At 59.9% G+C, this 15,121-nt stretch overlaps 2 protein-coding genes across 9 annotated transcripts; both read left to right on the top strand.

Moving 5' to 3' along the window:
- Window positions 1–1,630: 1,630 nt before the first annotated feature.
- FBXL8 (F-box and leucine rich repeat protein 8) lies at window positions 1,631–5,370 on the top strand. The gene is made up of 3 exons (XM_020884914.2): window positions 1,631–1,735; window positions 3,280–3,451; window positions 4,041–5,370. Exons 2-3 carry the CDS (start codon window positions 3,300–3,302, stop codon window positions 5,011–5,013), a joined length of 1,125 nt encoding a protein of 374 aa, XP_020740573.2. The 5' UTR covers window positions 1,631–1,735; window positions 3,280–3,299; the 3' UTR covers window positions 5,014–5,370.
- A 99-nt stretch (window positions 5,371–5,469) lies between these two features.
- LOC110131985 (heat shock factor protein 4) lies at window positions 5,470–14,849 on the top strand. Of its 8 annotated transcripts, none has more exons than XM_020885042.2 (15): window positions 5,470–6,055; window positions 6,698–6,806; window positions 6,896–7,023; window positions 7,116–7,240; window positions 7,484–7,559; window positions 7,691–7,755; window positions 8,272–8,368; window positions 8,630–8,757; window positions 8,881–9,108; window positions 9,607–9,712; window positions 9,797–9,862; window positions 9,998–10,067; window positions 13,804–14,106; window positions 14,256–14,606; window positions 14,710–14,849. In XM_020885042.2, the coding sequence occupies exons 1-15, from the start codon at window positions 5,933–5,935 to the stop codon at window positions 14,715–14,717; spliced, it is 1,983 nt and encodes a 660-aa protein (XP_020740701.2). In that variant the 5' UTR covers window positions 5,470–5,932; the 3' UTR covers window positions 14,718–14,849. The 8 variants fall into 8 exon arrangements, with proteins under 8 accessions (XP_020740701.2, XP_020740699.2, XP_020740702.1 ...); XM_020885040.2 differs by having other exon boundaries at window positions 9,947–10,067; XM_070451181.1 differs by having other exon boundaries at window positions 5,891–6,055; window positions 6,675–6,806; window positions 9,947–10,067.
- The last annotated feature ends 272 nt before the right edge of the window (window positions 14,850–15,121 follow it).

Here is a 15,121-nt window from a genome sequence, read left to right as displayed (position 1 = left end):
AAGGCAAAGAGAAATGGCATCCTCCACCTTCACCCAGACCTGGTAGGAAGAATGATACCTGATAACCCTACCCTGAGTTTGAGCACAGGGAACATACCTTTTGACCAGCTCCTCCCATAATTAGTAAGAAAACTTACTAATACTTGTGTGTTTATCCAAAAACAATAGAAATTAACAAGAAATTAGTACTGTTTATTTCTCTTGGGGAAGGGGGATATTGGGGTGATGTTTATTTTCATTTTATTTAAATATTATGCTTTATGTGAAATAGAGATTTATTTTGTATGAAAAAGGCATATTTGTTTTTCTTAAAAAGCAAAACAAAACAAAAACGAGGTGGATGACAACTGGGACCAAGAGCAGTAGGGAGACAAGTGGGAAGCCCTGGGGTATTGGCCCAGAGTGGAGAAGTGGGAACCTGGCCCCAAAACATTTCCCCTTTGCCATCTTCCTAGACCCCTGACTGGAGGGTGCTGACCCCATAGGGTGGGTAAGTAAGGGCAGGACCAGACAGTCCTCTACCCAGCTGGCCTGCCTGCAGGACACTGCAAACCAAGAGGAGGGGGGAATCTCTGTCATACTGTCTAGGACTGGAACGGGAGAAGGCAAACAGCCTGGTAACGGTTGAGAAGTGGCAGGGGTGGGGTGGGATGAGGGGCGGGCCTTGGCTCACTAAGCCCCCTTGGGAACTCTGTGTCCCTTCACAGAAGCCCCTCCTTGGGAAGCTCCGCGCCCCACCCACCTGGGGTCCGCCTCTCTTATCAGCGGGGCCTGCCGGGGTCCTGGGAACCCTTAGCTGGGCTGAGACCGTAAGGGACACGTGGGTACCAACTCAGGAAAATATGCCCCTGCCATCGGTAGCCAGCCGGTGCAGCGCTCCATTAACACTGACAGAGGATGAGATGGTTCGATGGCATCACTGACTCAGTGGACATAAGTCTGAGCAAACTCTGAGAGATGGTGAAGGACAGGGAAGCCTGGCGTGCTACAGTCCACGGGGTCGCAAAGAGTCGGACACAACTTAGTGACTGAACAATAACAGTCCTGAGTAGCCCCACTTCTGGCCGGCTAGGCGGTGACGACCTGCGGGCGTGGCCTCTCAAGGCCTGAAAAGCTGCGAGTTCCAGCATCTACTCAAGCAAAGCCTCTCACGAGCTCTAGAGAGGAGCTCCCCGGCCTCCCGTTAGCCCACCCTCCTGCTGGAGTTTCGCGCCTGCTACTGGCTCTTACCGGCAAGGGGTTTCTACTCGAATGTCTGTTCAGAACCAGCCCCACCCCGTCCTCTCACCCACAGGGCCCTGCCGCCCCTTGAAAGCCCCTAGTTGGGACAAGGCAGGGGCCAACGTCGGTACCCTCTCTCCAGCCTCCCACGGAAACAGCTCAATAGGCCACCACCACGACCACCACCACCTGCCCCGGCAGCCGCGGGTGACAACCGGACCGCGCCCGTGCTCCTGAGCCAGGATCCGCCTGGCTCCTGCCCGCAACGGAAAGCCCACCCACCCCCTGCACTAACCTGGCCGCCTTGGCCCGGCCTGGATTCCCACGCCCGCCGGCTTCCACCGGACTCGCGCTGCTTCCGGGTGTGCGCGGAGCGCAGGGGCGGTGCCCCAGTCCGAGCCGCCCCGTCCGTCCCGGCGTCCCGCCCCCCGGGCTGCCCGCAGTTCCTTCCCGCCACCGTCCTCTGCTGCCAATCCCCAGCCTCTGGGCAAAGCCCACCCGATCCGCTGCGCAGGTAAGACACTGGCGCCTGAGGTCAAACAGCCGGCGGAACTGCCCGCGGCAAGGGACTTCGAGGACTTGAGGTTCTTACGAGGCCGGAGGGCCCCAGGGTGAGAGCCGATCCTCTTCCTCCAGCGGGTAACGGACGGAGCAACGAGGGGACGTCCCCTTCTGGGTGGTCGAGCTCGAAGATCCCTGATCTCTGATTCTACCTGACACTCTGAACTGGGTGCCAAGTTCAAGCGTGGAGGAGGGTATCAGAAACTCCCGGGTACTCGAGACACAAATTCCAGCAGGGACCGTTAGCCTAGAAAATATGGGAAAATAGAAAGCTGGCCAGTGGCGTCAAACGTTGTCTACGAAAACCTTTAAGCACCTTAAACTAAAATTGGCAACTTCAAAAAGGACACACAATCTCCAACAAAGGCCTGCGCTCTGATGTGGGTCTGCGGAATTCCAGTTGAGCTTAAACCGCCCAACGGGTGCCTGGGCTGCTCGGGGTTCAGGATCGGAATTTGAACCCAGGGTCCCTCAGGCTCCCACAACCCCAAGATTTTCTCCGCCTCGCTGGCCTCTCATTGGAAGAACCCAAATTGTCTCCCCCAGTGAAGTGGAGGAAGGAGCCTCCCTTCTCCTTGCGGATTCAGCTACGCCCCACCAGCACCTCTGCTTCCTGATTGGCTCCTGGTCCCTGCCAATTAAAAGTTTTCCTTAATGCTCCCGCCCTATTAACTCTGCCGTCACTCTCTGGTGACGGGTGGGGCTAGGACCGGCTTTCTCAATTTGGGACCTGTGGTATACATCTGCGCTTGTTGAAATTCATATTCCTGTGCCCTACTGTTTGAGGAGAGCTTGATTTAGTAGGTAGGGCCATGAAATCTGTAGTGTGAACAAAAGTCCGGGTGATTCTGGTGCCCAGCGTCCTTTGAGAAGCCATTTCAACGGCCCTTGGTGTTTGGGCTCCGTCGTTCCCTAAGTACTCAGGGTCTAAGCTGGGAGGCAAGCAGTTCAGTGACTCTGTGAGACTAGTCCGGGTTCTCTGGCCGCCGTGATGGTGCGGTAGAGGGAGACGGGGGTGAGGGGTTGGGGAAGACGTGGTGGTCTGGAGTCAGGGCCTGGGCAGCGGCCCTCCAACTTCCTCAGAGAAGGCATTGGTGACTAGGAGAAAGATCTGACAGCATCGTCCCAAATCCGGGTATTTTGGCTTTATCAACCTGGTGCACGGATCGTGGTTGAGTTCCTTCTAATAGAGTATTATAAAATGTGGATTTGTTCAACAAGTGAGAACGTAGTTTAAAGGAAGAATCAGAAATGCTCGGCCTCTCAGTCAGACCACATGCGTCTGAGATCTGTGTACAGAGCCCCAGGCTTGGTTTAATAGCTTGGTTAAATGATCTGCTGTCAACGGTCTTGAAATCCTCGATAATATTTTAAACAGAGAGACACACATTTTCACTTTGCACTGGGCTCTGCAAATTTACATAGAGGATGCTGGGCCCCAAACATTTCTACACATAGGCTCCAGGTATTCCCCTCAACACTGTGGCCTTCCTGCAGGGGAGGGGGCCCACCTGGCCATGGCCGAGCCTGGAGAACAGCTGCCGGAGGAGGTGCTGGCGCTCATCTTCCGCCACCTGCCCCTGCCCGACCGCGCTGCTGCAGCGAGGGTCTGCAGAGCTTGGGCTGCCGCTGCCACCTGCAGCGCTGTGTGGCACGACACGAGCATCAGGTGAGCAGTCTCTTCCCCCTCCCACCTTCTCCCAGTCTTGGTAGAGTCTGAGGTTGGGGAGATGCTGTGACTCCTCCCCATATTAAAAAGCATCATTTCTAACATTGGCCACCTACTGTGTACCAACCATTGTTCTAATGGTTGGTATACCAGTCTTACTAATTCTCACAAACACTTTATGTGATGGACTTTATTATCTCCATCGCACAGATAAAAAAAATGAGGCAGAGAGATTTAATTACTTCCTCACTCAACTGAGAAGTAACAGGCGGAATGTGAATGCGGCAGCCCAGAGGCCTGGCCCCGCCCCGCCTCCTGAAAGACCCATGAGAAAGCCCATTTTCTAAAATACCTTGCCTCTCTCTGGCACGGTTTCAACTGGAGGCAGATGCATCTGAAGGAAGGGATAGGGCTCCCTCCTAGCTTACGTAGGAGCGACCAGGCATGGGCGGAACAGGGAGATTTGTGGGCAGGGGGCAGAAGTGGGGATGGTAACCGGAACCCAGAGAGAGGGGTGGGTTAGAGACCTCTCGCCAGGTCGCAGGGACTTGGCCGGCCGATGCCTTTTCTCTACCACTCTACCCCCAAGTTGCGACTGTGAGCTGGAAGGCATGCTGCCGCCGTATCTGTCCGCCTGCCTGGACCACATTCAGAATCTATGGCTGGAATTTGAGCCGTCGAGGAAGTCGAGTCGCCGGGCGGCCACGGAGTTACTGACTGCACTGAGGGGCCGTACCCCCGGGCTGCGAGGCCTGTGCCTGGAGTGCCGCGGAGAAAAGCCGCTCTTCGACGCCGGCCGCGACGTCCTGGACGCGGTGCACGCCCTCTGTGGGGCGGCCCGCGCGCTGCGCCACCTCGACCTGCGGCGCCTGCCCTTCTCACTAGACGACGCGCTGGTGCTGCAGGTGGCACACGGTTGTCCGGAGCTCCGCAGCCTTTTCCTGGATAACAGAACGCTGGTGGGCAGCGTGGGGCCGGGCTCCGTGCTCGAGCTACTACAGGCCTGCCCCTTCCTGCGCGCCCTTGGCCTGCACCTGGCCAGCCTGTCGCGCACCGCGCTCGAGGCACTGGCGGCGCCAGAGCGCGCGCCTTTCGAGCTCCTCGCCCTGCGGTGCGCGTGTCCGGAAGACGCACGCGCGCCCCCCCTGCCTGATGAAGCCTGGGCCGCGTTGAGCCACCGCCACCCGGGACTGGAGGTAGAGCTGGAGCTAGAGCCGGTGCTGCCTGCAGAGAGCGTGACGCGCGTCCTGCAGCCAGCCGTACCCGTGGCTGCGCTGCGCCTCAGCCTCTCTGGGGACACCGTAGGCCCAGTGCGCTTCGCGGCGCGCCACTACGCCGCAACCTTGCGCGCGCTTGAGGTGCGCGCCGCCGCCTCGGCAGAGCTGGACGCCGCACTGGAGGAGCTGGCAGCGTGCTGCGCGGGCCTGCGCGAGGTACACTGCTTCTGCGTGGTGCGACCTTCCGTGCTGCACGCCTTCCGCGCGCGCTGCCCGCGCCTGCGCAGCTACACGCTCAAGCTAACGCGGGAGCCGCATCCCTGGCGGCCCACGCTTGTGGCGTGATGGGACAAACGCTCTTTCCGCTCCCTGCGGACGTGTGTCCTCTGAAATGCTGCGTGGGTTTGCCCAGGGGCGGGCCAGCTGCTAGCCCTCTCCTTTGGGACTCTTGCCTCTTGTCCCTCGCGAGGATTAGAGCCTATAAAGTGGCATCGTTACCGGTCCAGGGCGCCGTGAGCCCACTCGTTGCTTTCAACATCTGCGGACACCCACTGTCCCTGCAGTACAGGGATCACCCTCCTCCAACCCCAGCCCTTTGCAAACGTGTCGCTAGCTCGGCGGCCCTGGCGTGGAGGGAGGGAGGGCAGTGGCTCAAGTCATGCCTCTGGGGTGAGTGTGGAATAAATCAAGCATTATCTCTGAGTCCTGTGAAAAGCCGGGTCTGCTCTGAACTGACAGAGGCTGGAAGAGGGGTAGGGAGGGTTTGAGACCTCAAGGTCCATTTCTACCGGTGCAGCTGCAGCGGTCAGGGTCGGGGTCCTGGCATCTTCGGAATGACAGTGTCCCAGGTTCCGCGGGAGGGTGTCAGCTTCTCCTCCCCACCCTCGCCCGCCCCTATCTGCACCACTACCCGAGGCTTGGCTGTGCCCATCTCTTTCCCAGCCTACATCAGGCTGTGTACGCTCGATTTCTCCCGAAGAACACAGGAGCAAACTGCGGGCCTGAGAAGGGTGCGACTCGAACTCAGGTCTCCCTCCCTCCTGCCCCCTGCCCCCACGCACATCCGATCCCATACTGCCCTTTCGGTCCGCTGGTGTTGCGGCCGCGGCCAGAGCCCCGCCCCGCCAGTTCGCACGTGGCCCCCGCCTGACCCGGCGCCGGGAGGCGGAGTAGGGCGGGGCGGGCGGCAAACGCAGCACTTTCCGCGGCTTTGACAAGCCCGCGGCGGCCGGGCCCAAGCGCTTAGCGGTGCCGAGACTGCGCCATGCAGGAAGCGCCGGCCGCGCTGCCCACGGAGCCGGGCCCCAGCCCAGTGCCTGCCTTCCTCGGCAAGCTATGGGCACTGGTGGGCGACCCGGGCACCGACCACCTGATCCGCTGGAGCCCGGTGAGGGCTGGGGCCCCTCGACTTCCTCACTGGTCCCCGGGATTCCTCCACGTCAGTGAACGTCCACGCTCATCAACCCCTGCCTGGGACGGGGTTGTGGGTCCCTTGATTCAGCCGTCTAGGGTAGGCGACAGCTTGGGCGGAGGGTGTGGTATTGGAGATGGAGGTGAGGCGACTTCCTTCGGGCAGAGGAAAGGGTAGGAACCTTCTGAAGGAGACCCAGCACCCGAAGGATCTTCGAGGTCTTCTAGTTCCCACCCTATCCCATCAGACAGATGGGAAAAAGGAGACCAGGAGAAGGGAAGGGCTGGGTCTGATTCTAAATCAGAGTCACAACGCGGGTCTGGGAGCCATCCGGGTCTGGAACCCAAGTCTGGCCTCGGCACCTCCTCCTAGAAAACCGAGTAGGGAGTCTGGGTGGGCTGGGGTAGAGGTTCATTGTGGTGGCCCCGGGATAGGCCTCCGAGCTGGTTCCGGCCGGCCTCGTCCCACGTCCCCATGAATGACAGTCTCGGTCTCCAGAGTGAGTGCGAGTTTGTGTGTGCGCGCGCCGGCCCGCTGGCTTGGCCGTGGGCGGGCACCGCTCACCGTGTCGTCTGGTCTCCGCCCGCACCATGAGTGGGCGGGCGGTGCTCTCCTCAGAGCGGGACCAGCTTCCTCGTGAGCGACCAGAGCCGCTTCGCCAAGGAGGTGTTGCCCCAATACTTCAAGCACAGCAACATGGCGAGCTTCGTGCGGCAACTCAATATGTGTGAGTCCCTAGGGCCGAGTGGGAAGCTAGCGTGGATGACTTGGATCGCGGGGACTCAGCAACTTACGCCCACGCGCCCTGCTCCCTAGACGGTTTTCGGAAGGTGGTGAGCATCGAGCAGGGTGGCCTGCTGAGACCCGAACGGGATCACGTCGAGTTCCAGCACCCGAGCTTCGTACGCGGCCGAGAGCAACTGCTGGAACGCGTGCGCCGCAAGGTTAGGGGCGGCCAGCAGTGACCAGCGAACCCGGGTGGAGGTGGGACAGCTATTTCGTGCGACCCTTACTTGAGGGAGGCTCCCTCCTGCAGGTGCCTGCGCTGCGCGGCGACGACGGCCGCTGGCGCCCCGAGGACCTGGGCCGGCTGCTGGGCGAGGTGCAGGCTTTTCGGGGAATGCAGGAGAGCACCGAGGCGCGGCTGCGGGAACTCAGGCAGTGCGGGGGAGGGGGCGGAGGAGGATGGGGAGGGGGAAGGGGGGCTCTGGGCGCGAGGACACTGGCTTCTAGATGGTTCTGGGCACCTCCTCCAAGACCAGTGGGCCGAGCTGTGGCAGTCTCTTGACTATGAATGGACGATCGTCCGAGCGGACGCGGGCGCGGGCCTGCCGTTCTGGGGGTGGGCGGCGGTGACCCCGCGAACTCTCAGATGCCTCAGCATCCTCCCGCGCCTTCCCCCAGGCAGAACGAGATCCTGTGGAGGGAGGTGGTCACGCTGCGGCAGAGCCACGGTCAGCAGCACCGGGTCATCGGCAAGGTGACCCTCCTCCCCCGCCCCACTCCTGAACGCACCCCGCCCCGCCGCCCTCGACAAAGGCCAGTCCCGGAAGCCCCCTGGCAGTGTCTTGTGAGAGTGAGGGGTGAGTTAACCCTTCGTTTCCTTTTCAGCTGATCCAGTGCCTCTTTGGGCCACTTCAGGCTGGGTCTGGCAGCGCAGGAGCTAAGAGGAAGCTGTGAGTGAGAACCCCAGAGACGCCCCTACTCCCTGCAGGACTTCCCTGCCAGAGCCCCAGGCAGGACTCCTTCTCCTTCAGAAACCCCTTCACCTGTCTTTCCCCCTGCACTACAGTCTTCCTCACCCCATGGCCATCTCCCCTAAAGCCCCATTCCAGGGCTTCACCCCACCCCTAATTCTACCACAAAACCCCAACTCTCAGACCCCTCACTTCCAGGGCCTTAATCCTGTATTTCCACCTTATGATCCCCTTCCCCTCACTCCAGAGCATCCCAAGAGCAGAGGGTCTGGGGCCCAACCAGGCTTCCTCCCTCCCCTCTGCCCCCAAAGGGCCCCCATCTCTGGTGGGGGGGGAGCCCCTTCTGCCTCCAGCATGTGACTGATGCCCTGGCAACAGGCCTCAGCTCTGCTGACGTGGCTGCTGGGGCCTGTGGGAGGGCGGTGGTGCAGGCTGAGGGGCCTGGGAGATGAACCTGCCCAGCCCCCTGCCTGTGCCCCTGGCCATCTTGCACAGGTCCCTGATGCTGGATGAAGGGTGCCCAACACCAGCCAAATTCAACGCCTGCCCCTTACCTGGTGCCCTCCTGCAGGACCCCTACTTTATCCAGTCGGTAGGTTTTTGATTCTCCTCTCTTCCCTCCATAGAGAGCCTGTTCCCTTTCCCCATTCCCCAAAAAGAAGAGATGAAAAAAAAAAAGAAAGAAAAGAAATAGGAGAGAAGATGGAGCCTAACCTCCCTCCCACCAGACCCAGCAAGGGTCAAGCCTCCCCCTTCAAGCCTCCCCCCTTAGGTCTGGCCCACGTGGTACCAGTCGGGCTCTGGCTCACCCTATGACTTGAGATAAAGAGCTCAACCCGTCTTCTACTTACAGCCCCTCCCGGAGACCACGCTGGGCCTCAGCAGCCCTCACAGGGCCAGGGGCCCCATCATCTCCGACCTCCCGGAAGACTCTCCATCCCCTGAAGGAACCAGGCTTTCCCCCTCCAGTGGTGGCAGGAGGTAAGAGGGACAGGAGCTGCCTTCTGGGGAGCTGTGGCGGGGCGGGCCTGGCAGCCCAGATGGCTGTGGGGATAGGGGGAGAGGTCAGCGCCAGGGTCTGGTTGAAGCTTTTCTCTGGTGCAGGGAGAAGGGCCTGGCACTGCTCAAAGAAGAGCCAGCCAGCCCAGGGGGGGAAGGCGAGGCCGGGCTGGCCCTGGCCCCAAACGAGTGTGACTTCTGCGTGACAGCACCCCCACCGCTGCCTGTGGCTGTAGTGCAGGCCATCCTGGAGGGGAAAGGGAGCTTCAGCCCTGAGGGGCCCAGGAATGCCCAACAGCCTGAACCAAGAGGCCCCAGGGAGGTTCCCGACAGGTGAGCAGAAAGCCCATTTGTGATCATAAACCCCGTGGGCCATGTTTTCAGCTAGACCCGCACTAGCTAGTCCTGAACCTCCCAGCCTTGTCTGCCCCGGGGTGGCTGAGGAGGCAGCCATGATCTGACCTGATTTCTCAGAGTTGCTCTAAGGAGCACCAGTTTCAGAGGCCCCTGGCAAGTGGAAACGCCTCAGGGGCAGGGCTGAGGAGTCTGCATTTTAAATGCTACCACTGGGGTGATTGTCAAGATTGTAAAGTACATGACAGTTGAAGACCCACTGGTATTGATAACTGCCTGGGTGGGGGCAGGCACACAACCCAAACCTCAGACCAAAGGTAGGAGGCAGAAGGCACTTTGTCTGTGCCCTTCTGTGTGTGGGGGTTGGGAGGTCCTCTTCTAACACTTTCTAGATATTGTCAGATTTAGATCCTGATGTATCCAGGTTCCTTGGAAACCTAATGCAGGGAGTGGCCAACAGCAGTTCTCTGTGCACAGGGGCCCTCTGGACCTGGAGAGGGGAGGCCGGAGTCCAGAGAGTCTGCTGCCTCCAATGCTGCTTCGGGCCCCCCCTGAAAGTGTGGAGCCCGCAGGGCCGCTGGATGTGAGTACACGTTCCGTGAGGCAGGGGCACAGGGCTCAGTGGGCTCCAGCTGTCTGGGCACCATTGACCCAGAGCTCCCCCCAGGTGCTGGGCCCCAGCCTCCAAGGGCGGGAATGGACTCTGATGGACTTAGACATGGAGCTGTCCCTGGTAAGATGGGGGTAGGAGGGCGGCGGGGGTGGGTGTTGAGGGTTGCTCAGCCAAGCCCTTTAGTCCACCACTGTTCTCCCTCAGCCAAAGCCCCAGCTCCCTTCACCAGCTGCTTCCTGGGGTTCTCTTCTGCAGTTGCAGCCCTTGGTTCCAGAGAAGGGTGAGACCGAGCTGGCGGTTAAGGGGTTAAGTTCTCCAGGCCCAGGTAATAATTGTGGTGACTCAGGGACCAGGGGGAGACCCTGAGGGACCTGAGCTATCACGATTGGGTGGGCTGGGCAGTCGATGTTTGGGAGGGAAATCCCCGGAGTCAGGCTGGGAGAGGGGGGAGGTTGAGAGTGGATGTTTCATCTCAACTGACCAGAGGGCAAGGCGAGTGAAGCTCTCCTTCCCCGAAGAAAGGAGATGACCGTCTCTCCCTGCTGAGTACAGCCCCGCTTCTCCTAGGAAAGGACTCCACCCTCGGGGCACCACTCCTGCTGGACATGCCAGCGGCTTTGGGAGGCCCAGCCCTCAGCCTGCCCGGAGCTTTAACCATTTACAGCAGCCCTGAGAGCCGGGCCTCCTACCTGGGCGCGGGAGACAACCCCTCGCCCTGAGACCCCCTCCACTCCGAAGCCAGCCCTGCTGCGGGGCTGGCCGGCAGGAGCACGCCCTGCTCGGCTTCCTTGAGCCCCCTGGTGGACGCTGAGTGAAGCCGCACTTTCTTGGCAGCCCCTCTCCATTCCCGAGCCCTGCATAAAACCGCGGTTTTTTTCTGTGTTTCTGGTCTCTTTCCTCTACCGACCAGGGAACACAGAAGTCATGGGTGGGGGGGCGCCTTTGCCTTCATAGAAACGTCCAGATCCCAGGGCTTTAATGTTAATCGAGGAACCCTTGGAGAGCGGAGGTGCCTCCGAGGCCGAGCTCTCTTGCTTAGGCCCCATCCTCCGGGTGCGAATCCAGGGCTGGCTCATGGCCACTGCGACCTCCGGGAATCGGGGGCTTTTAGGGGTCACACCCAGCACCGCAGTGCACCCGCTCTGTGATCTTGAGTAAGCTGGTCCCCTTCTCTGAGCCTTCTCTGTGCGGGTAGAGAGAATGGGTGTAAAACGTCTGGGAATTGCTGGGGTACTTGGGTCCGCGGGCTTAACGATCCCCACCCTGACTCCTCCGGTGCGCCCGGGGTGATGAGGGAAAGCGGATTGCGTATACGCGGCCAGACGGTACTCGACCTCTGCGGCCGGCCTCCCCGCGTCCCGAGAAGAACGGCCCCCTTTCCCCACCCCCTCCCGGTTCCCAGCAGCCCTGGCCGCCCCGCCCCCGCCCCCGCCGCAGCTGCTGCTCCCATCCCGCCCGGCCCTTTCTGCCTCGTCATCTCCTGCCCCGCCGAGGCTCGACCCGTGAGTGGGGCCGCCAGGAGCGCAGGGACCGGGAGCCCCACCGAACCCCTCCCCCCCCCCGGCTGGGGGAGGGAAGAGAAACTGAGTTTGGGCCAAATCCGTGCCGAATCACCACCAGCAGCCTTGCGCGAAGGTCTGTGAGCCCCGCCCCTCCCCTCCCCTCCGCAGAACTCGTCTCTGGGGCTGGGTGGAGGGATGGATGTTAAAAGCTCGCAGGTGCGCGAAGTCTTCCGCGTTGACCCATCACCTTCGCTCCTTAGCGAAAGAACGCGCGCAGGAAGTGAGGTGGGGAGGGCGGCAGAGACCCCCGACCACGCGTGCTAACTGGAGCCGCCTGGTCCTTTGGGAAGAATCTGGGCTGTGATCATTGAAGGACGTAACTTCAATATTCTGAGCATTAAATCTCAGAGGATCTAGACTAGCTGGGGTCTCTGCTCTCCAAACAGGACAAAAGGCAGGACTTGGGGTAACTAGAGGAGGAAGCTAACATGAAAATAATTTGGGGAGGAGGGAGAAAAAAGGAGGGGCCAACCTAATATGTCCCCTCCCTCTCTGCACCTATACACAGTGGGTTCTGTCCTCCCTCCCCTCCTACACTTTTGACTGGGGGAACAGGTTTTGGAAACCGCAAGTAAGAGGGCAAAGGATCCATGGTACACAGTCCAGTGATGTCAGCCTAGTGAGGGTGTATGATGTTCACTGGGATACAGAGGAGAAGGAACCAATCTGCTTCTGGGACACTCGGGCATTGGGGTAAAGGAGGGGACAATTGAGTCTTGGAGGATGGGTCCACCGCTTGGAGGGAGAAAAGGGATTCCAGGTCCAGGGAACAGTGTCTACAAAGTTTAGGAAGTGCGGGTACTGAATGGTTGAGGGAAGTGGGGGAAAGCCTGCTATCTAGGGGGTGGGAGGTGAACAGATAGTCTTGGTTCTCTCTGGTGGTCTCACGAGGGTTTGGGGACAGGTAGTTATGGTTGACATTTTGCTTGGCCAGACACCTCGTAGTTCAGGCTGGAGCAAGTCAGACTCTAGTTCTGCCACTTGGTCTCTCTGAACCTGTCTCCTCATCTGTAAAATGGGCACAATAATCCTACCCTAGAGAGTTGTCAAAGTCACTGTTCCATAGGGTGATGGGACAGGAGTGAGAGGTGCTGGGAGAGGCTGTTACAGGAGATGGGGGGTGGAGGGAGATGCTGGTTCTTACTGAGATGTTAGTGGAGGAGCAGCATTTGTCACAAATGGGACATGAAGGGAGAGGGAAGGGCAAAGGGTCTCTGCTCATGGCCTGAGGGAAGGGCCGACACCTCAGTATGGCTAGGAGGGGTGCAATGACCAGAGAGGCATAGCATGACACCAGGCAGTGAGAGACATGGGGGTTAAGACCAAATCCTCTCTCCCATTCCTAGAGCCAGGTAAGGAGGTAAACGAGGGACCCCAAAGAGAGGATGAAACCCTTGGACAAAGCCAAGGCCAAGGGAGATGGACTGAGAGAGGGAGTGGTCCAGGGCCTGACCTAATTGCCCCTTAATGCCAGGGACCTTGCTGCCTGGGTCAGGCGACCCAAGAGGAGATGGGCCATTGTCCTTGGTTGTTGATAAGTGAACAAAGCAGATTAATTTCTGCCCAACACCTGCTGTTGGGGTGGTGACAGCCTCTCAAAATGGGAGGATCCACGGAGGAAAACAGTGAAAGTTTGACATTTCCTGGTAGCTTTTATAAGTTGGGTCCTGGATACTTCAAGATGATGGCTGTAAATCATTCCCAGAGTAGCAGGGAGACAGTTTGGTCTCAGGTGATGTCAGAAGATCTCGGTCAGAGCTAAGACTCAAGAGGACTCAAGTATCTCTACTCAGGAAACCAGGAGAGGCCAGGAGACCACACTGGGGTTCCAACACAGTGGTGGTATTGGTGAGGGGGTGCAGAGGCAGGGGCCTGTCCAGGAAGGATTGACCTCAGGCTCAGGATAAGGGGTTTGGACTTCCTCAGGTAGGTGAGAGGAGCGGAAAGACTCTCAGCACTTTGGGATCCTGGACGGGAGATACGAAACTTTGCAGGGTCTAGGCTGGAAATGAAAGACTAGACTCAGTGGTGAAGTTGACAAAAGTATTCAGCAGAGAGACTGAAAAGGACTTGATTGCAAGCTGGGTGTGGGTTATCAGGACCAGCTGCAAGTTGGGGAAGCAGGTTGGGAAAGAGAAGTTAGGTTGGATAAACTAGGTCTGAATCCATCGCGGGATCTACAGGTGGCAGGGACTCAGGAGGAAGGACCTGCTTGGGGAGGGCAGTCAGAGTAGATGATGGTCCTGGGGTAGCTAGGGGAGGAGAGGAGCGCCACAGCTCACATTTAGGGACTGAAGGTGAAGCCCGAAGCAGAGATAAGGCAGAAAAGGCCAGGGAGGCAGGATCGGTCCTGTGCTGCGCTGCGGGGCTGGCGGGCCACAGCAGAGATCCAGGTGAACTTGGACCCCAGCCACGGATGTTCACTGGGGCCCCGGGAGGGAGGTCAAAAGCAGGGGAGCTCCGGCCCCCACTACCTCTCGCCCCCCACCTCCCATGCAGCCCCTACCATGGGCAACACCCAGGAGAGGCCATCAGAGACGATCGACCGCGAGCGGAAACGCCTGGTAGAGACGCTGCAGGCGGACTCGGGGCTGCTGCTGGATGCGCTGCTGGCACGGGGCGTGCTCACCGGGCCCGAGTACGAGGCGCTAGACGCGCTGCCTGACGCCGAACGCAGGGTGCGCCGCCTGTTGCTGCTGGTGCAGAGCAAGGGCGAGGCTGCCTGCCAGGAGCTGCTGAGCTGCGCCCAACGAACTGTGCGGGCGCCCGACCCCGCCTGGGACTGGCAGCACGTGGGGACCGGTGAGAGCGCGCGGGGGAGGCGGGGCCTAGGTCAGAGAAGGGGCCGTGGCGTGGGGGCATCGATCTGTGGTCTTCCCCAAAGACTCGCACGTGTGCAGAGGAAACCAAGGGGATAAACTGAGCCTGAGACACTCCCACCTCCGCCGCAGGCTACCGGGAACGTAGCTATGACCCTCCATGCCCAGGCCACTGGACTCCCGGGGCTGCTGACTCAGGGGCCACGTGCCCCTGGCTGCCCAGAGCTCCAGAATCCGACGAGGCCCGGGGTCCTGAGGACTCCGAGGCAGCACAATCCGGAACCCTCGAGGAAACTGAGCCAGAGCTGGAAGCCGAGACCTCTGAAGGGGCTGAACCGGAGTTGGAAACCCAAATGGATCCGGAACCGGAGCCAGAGACGGAACGGGAGCCGGAGGCAGAACCAGAGCCAGAGCCACCAGAGCCGGAGCCAGAGCCGGAGCCAGAGCCTGACTCTGACTTCGAGGCTGGAGACGAGTCTGAAGGTGTGAGGCTGCCCAAACCTGGCGGGAGGGCGTGGCCTGGGAGGTTGCGGCGCGGGGAGGGGGGCTCCACCTGAATGACCACGCCCCTTCCATCATTTTCTAGATTCCTGAAAGCCATAGAGCCTACAGGCCACTCTTCGTCGTAACAGGATGGGATCTGGGATCCTGCCATGGTGACATCAGATGCCACCAAGGTTCCATCTGGCCCAGTACCACTGAAAGTGAATAAATTCTGGAGGGTCAGCCTGGACTCTTGATTGTGGCTCTTTGCCCAGGAACGAGGGTGTGGATGTGTGGCTCTAAGTGCCAAAGACTTGGGCAGCCCTGTGTCCATGGCACAGTCCTCAGCCCATTTCTGTCGTCAACAGTACAAACTGTACCCCTATAGACCCCAGACCCAGGTCCCCAGTGGGACAAGGGCCAGATCCTTGGGCCCTACTCCATGGCCCTTTTATCCTCATGAACCATTTGGGAACATGTGTCATCACCAGCCCCACCCCATGGAAGCCCCTAGC

The sequence above is a fragment of the Odocoileus virginianus genome, chromosome 20, assembly GCF_023699985.2.
Source record: "Odocoileus virginianus isolate 20LAN1187 ecotype Illinois chromosome 20, Ovbor_1.2, whole genome shotgun sequence".
Classification (NCBI taxonomy): Eukaryota; Metazoa; Chordata; class Mammalia; order Artiodactyla; family Cervidae; genus Odocoileus; species Odocoileus virginianus.
Note: the sequence above shows the minus strand (reverse complement) of the source record. Positions and strands in the feature narration are given on the sequence as shown.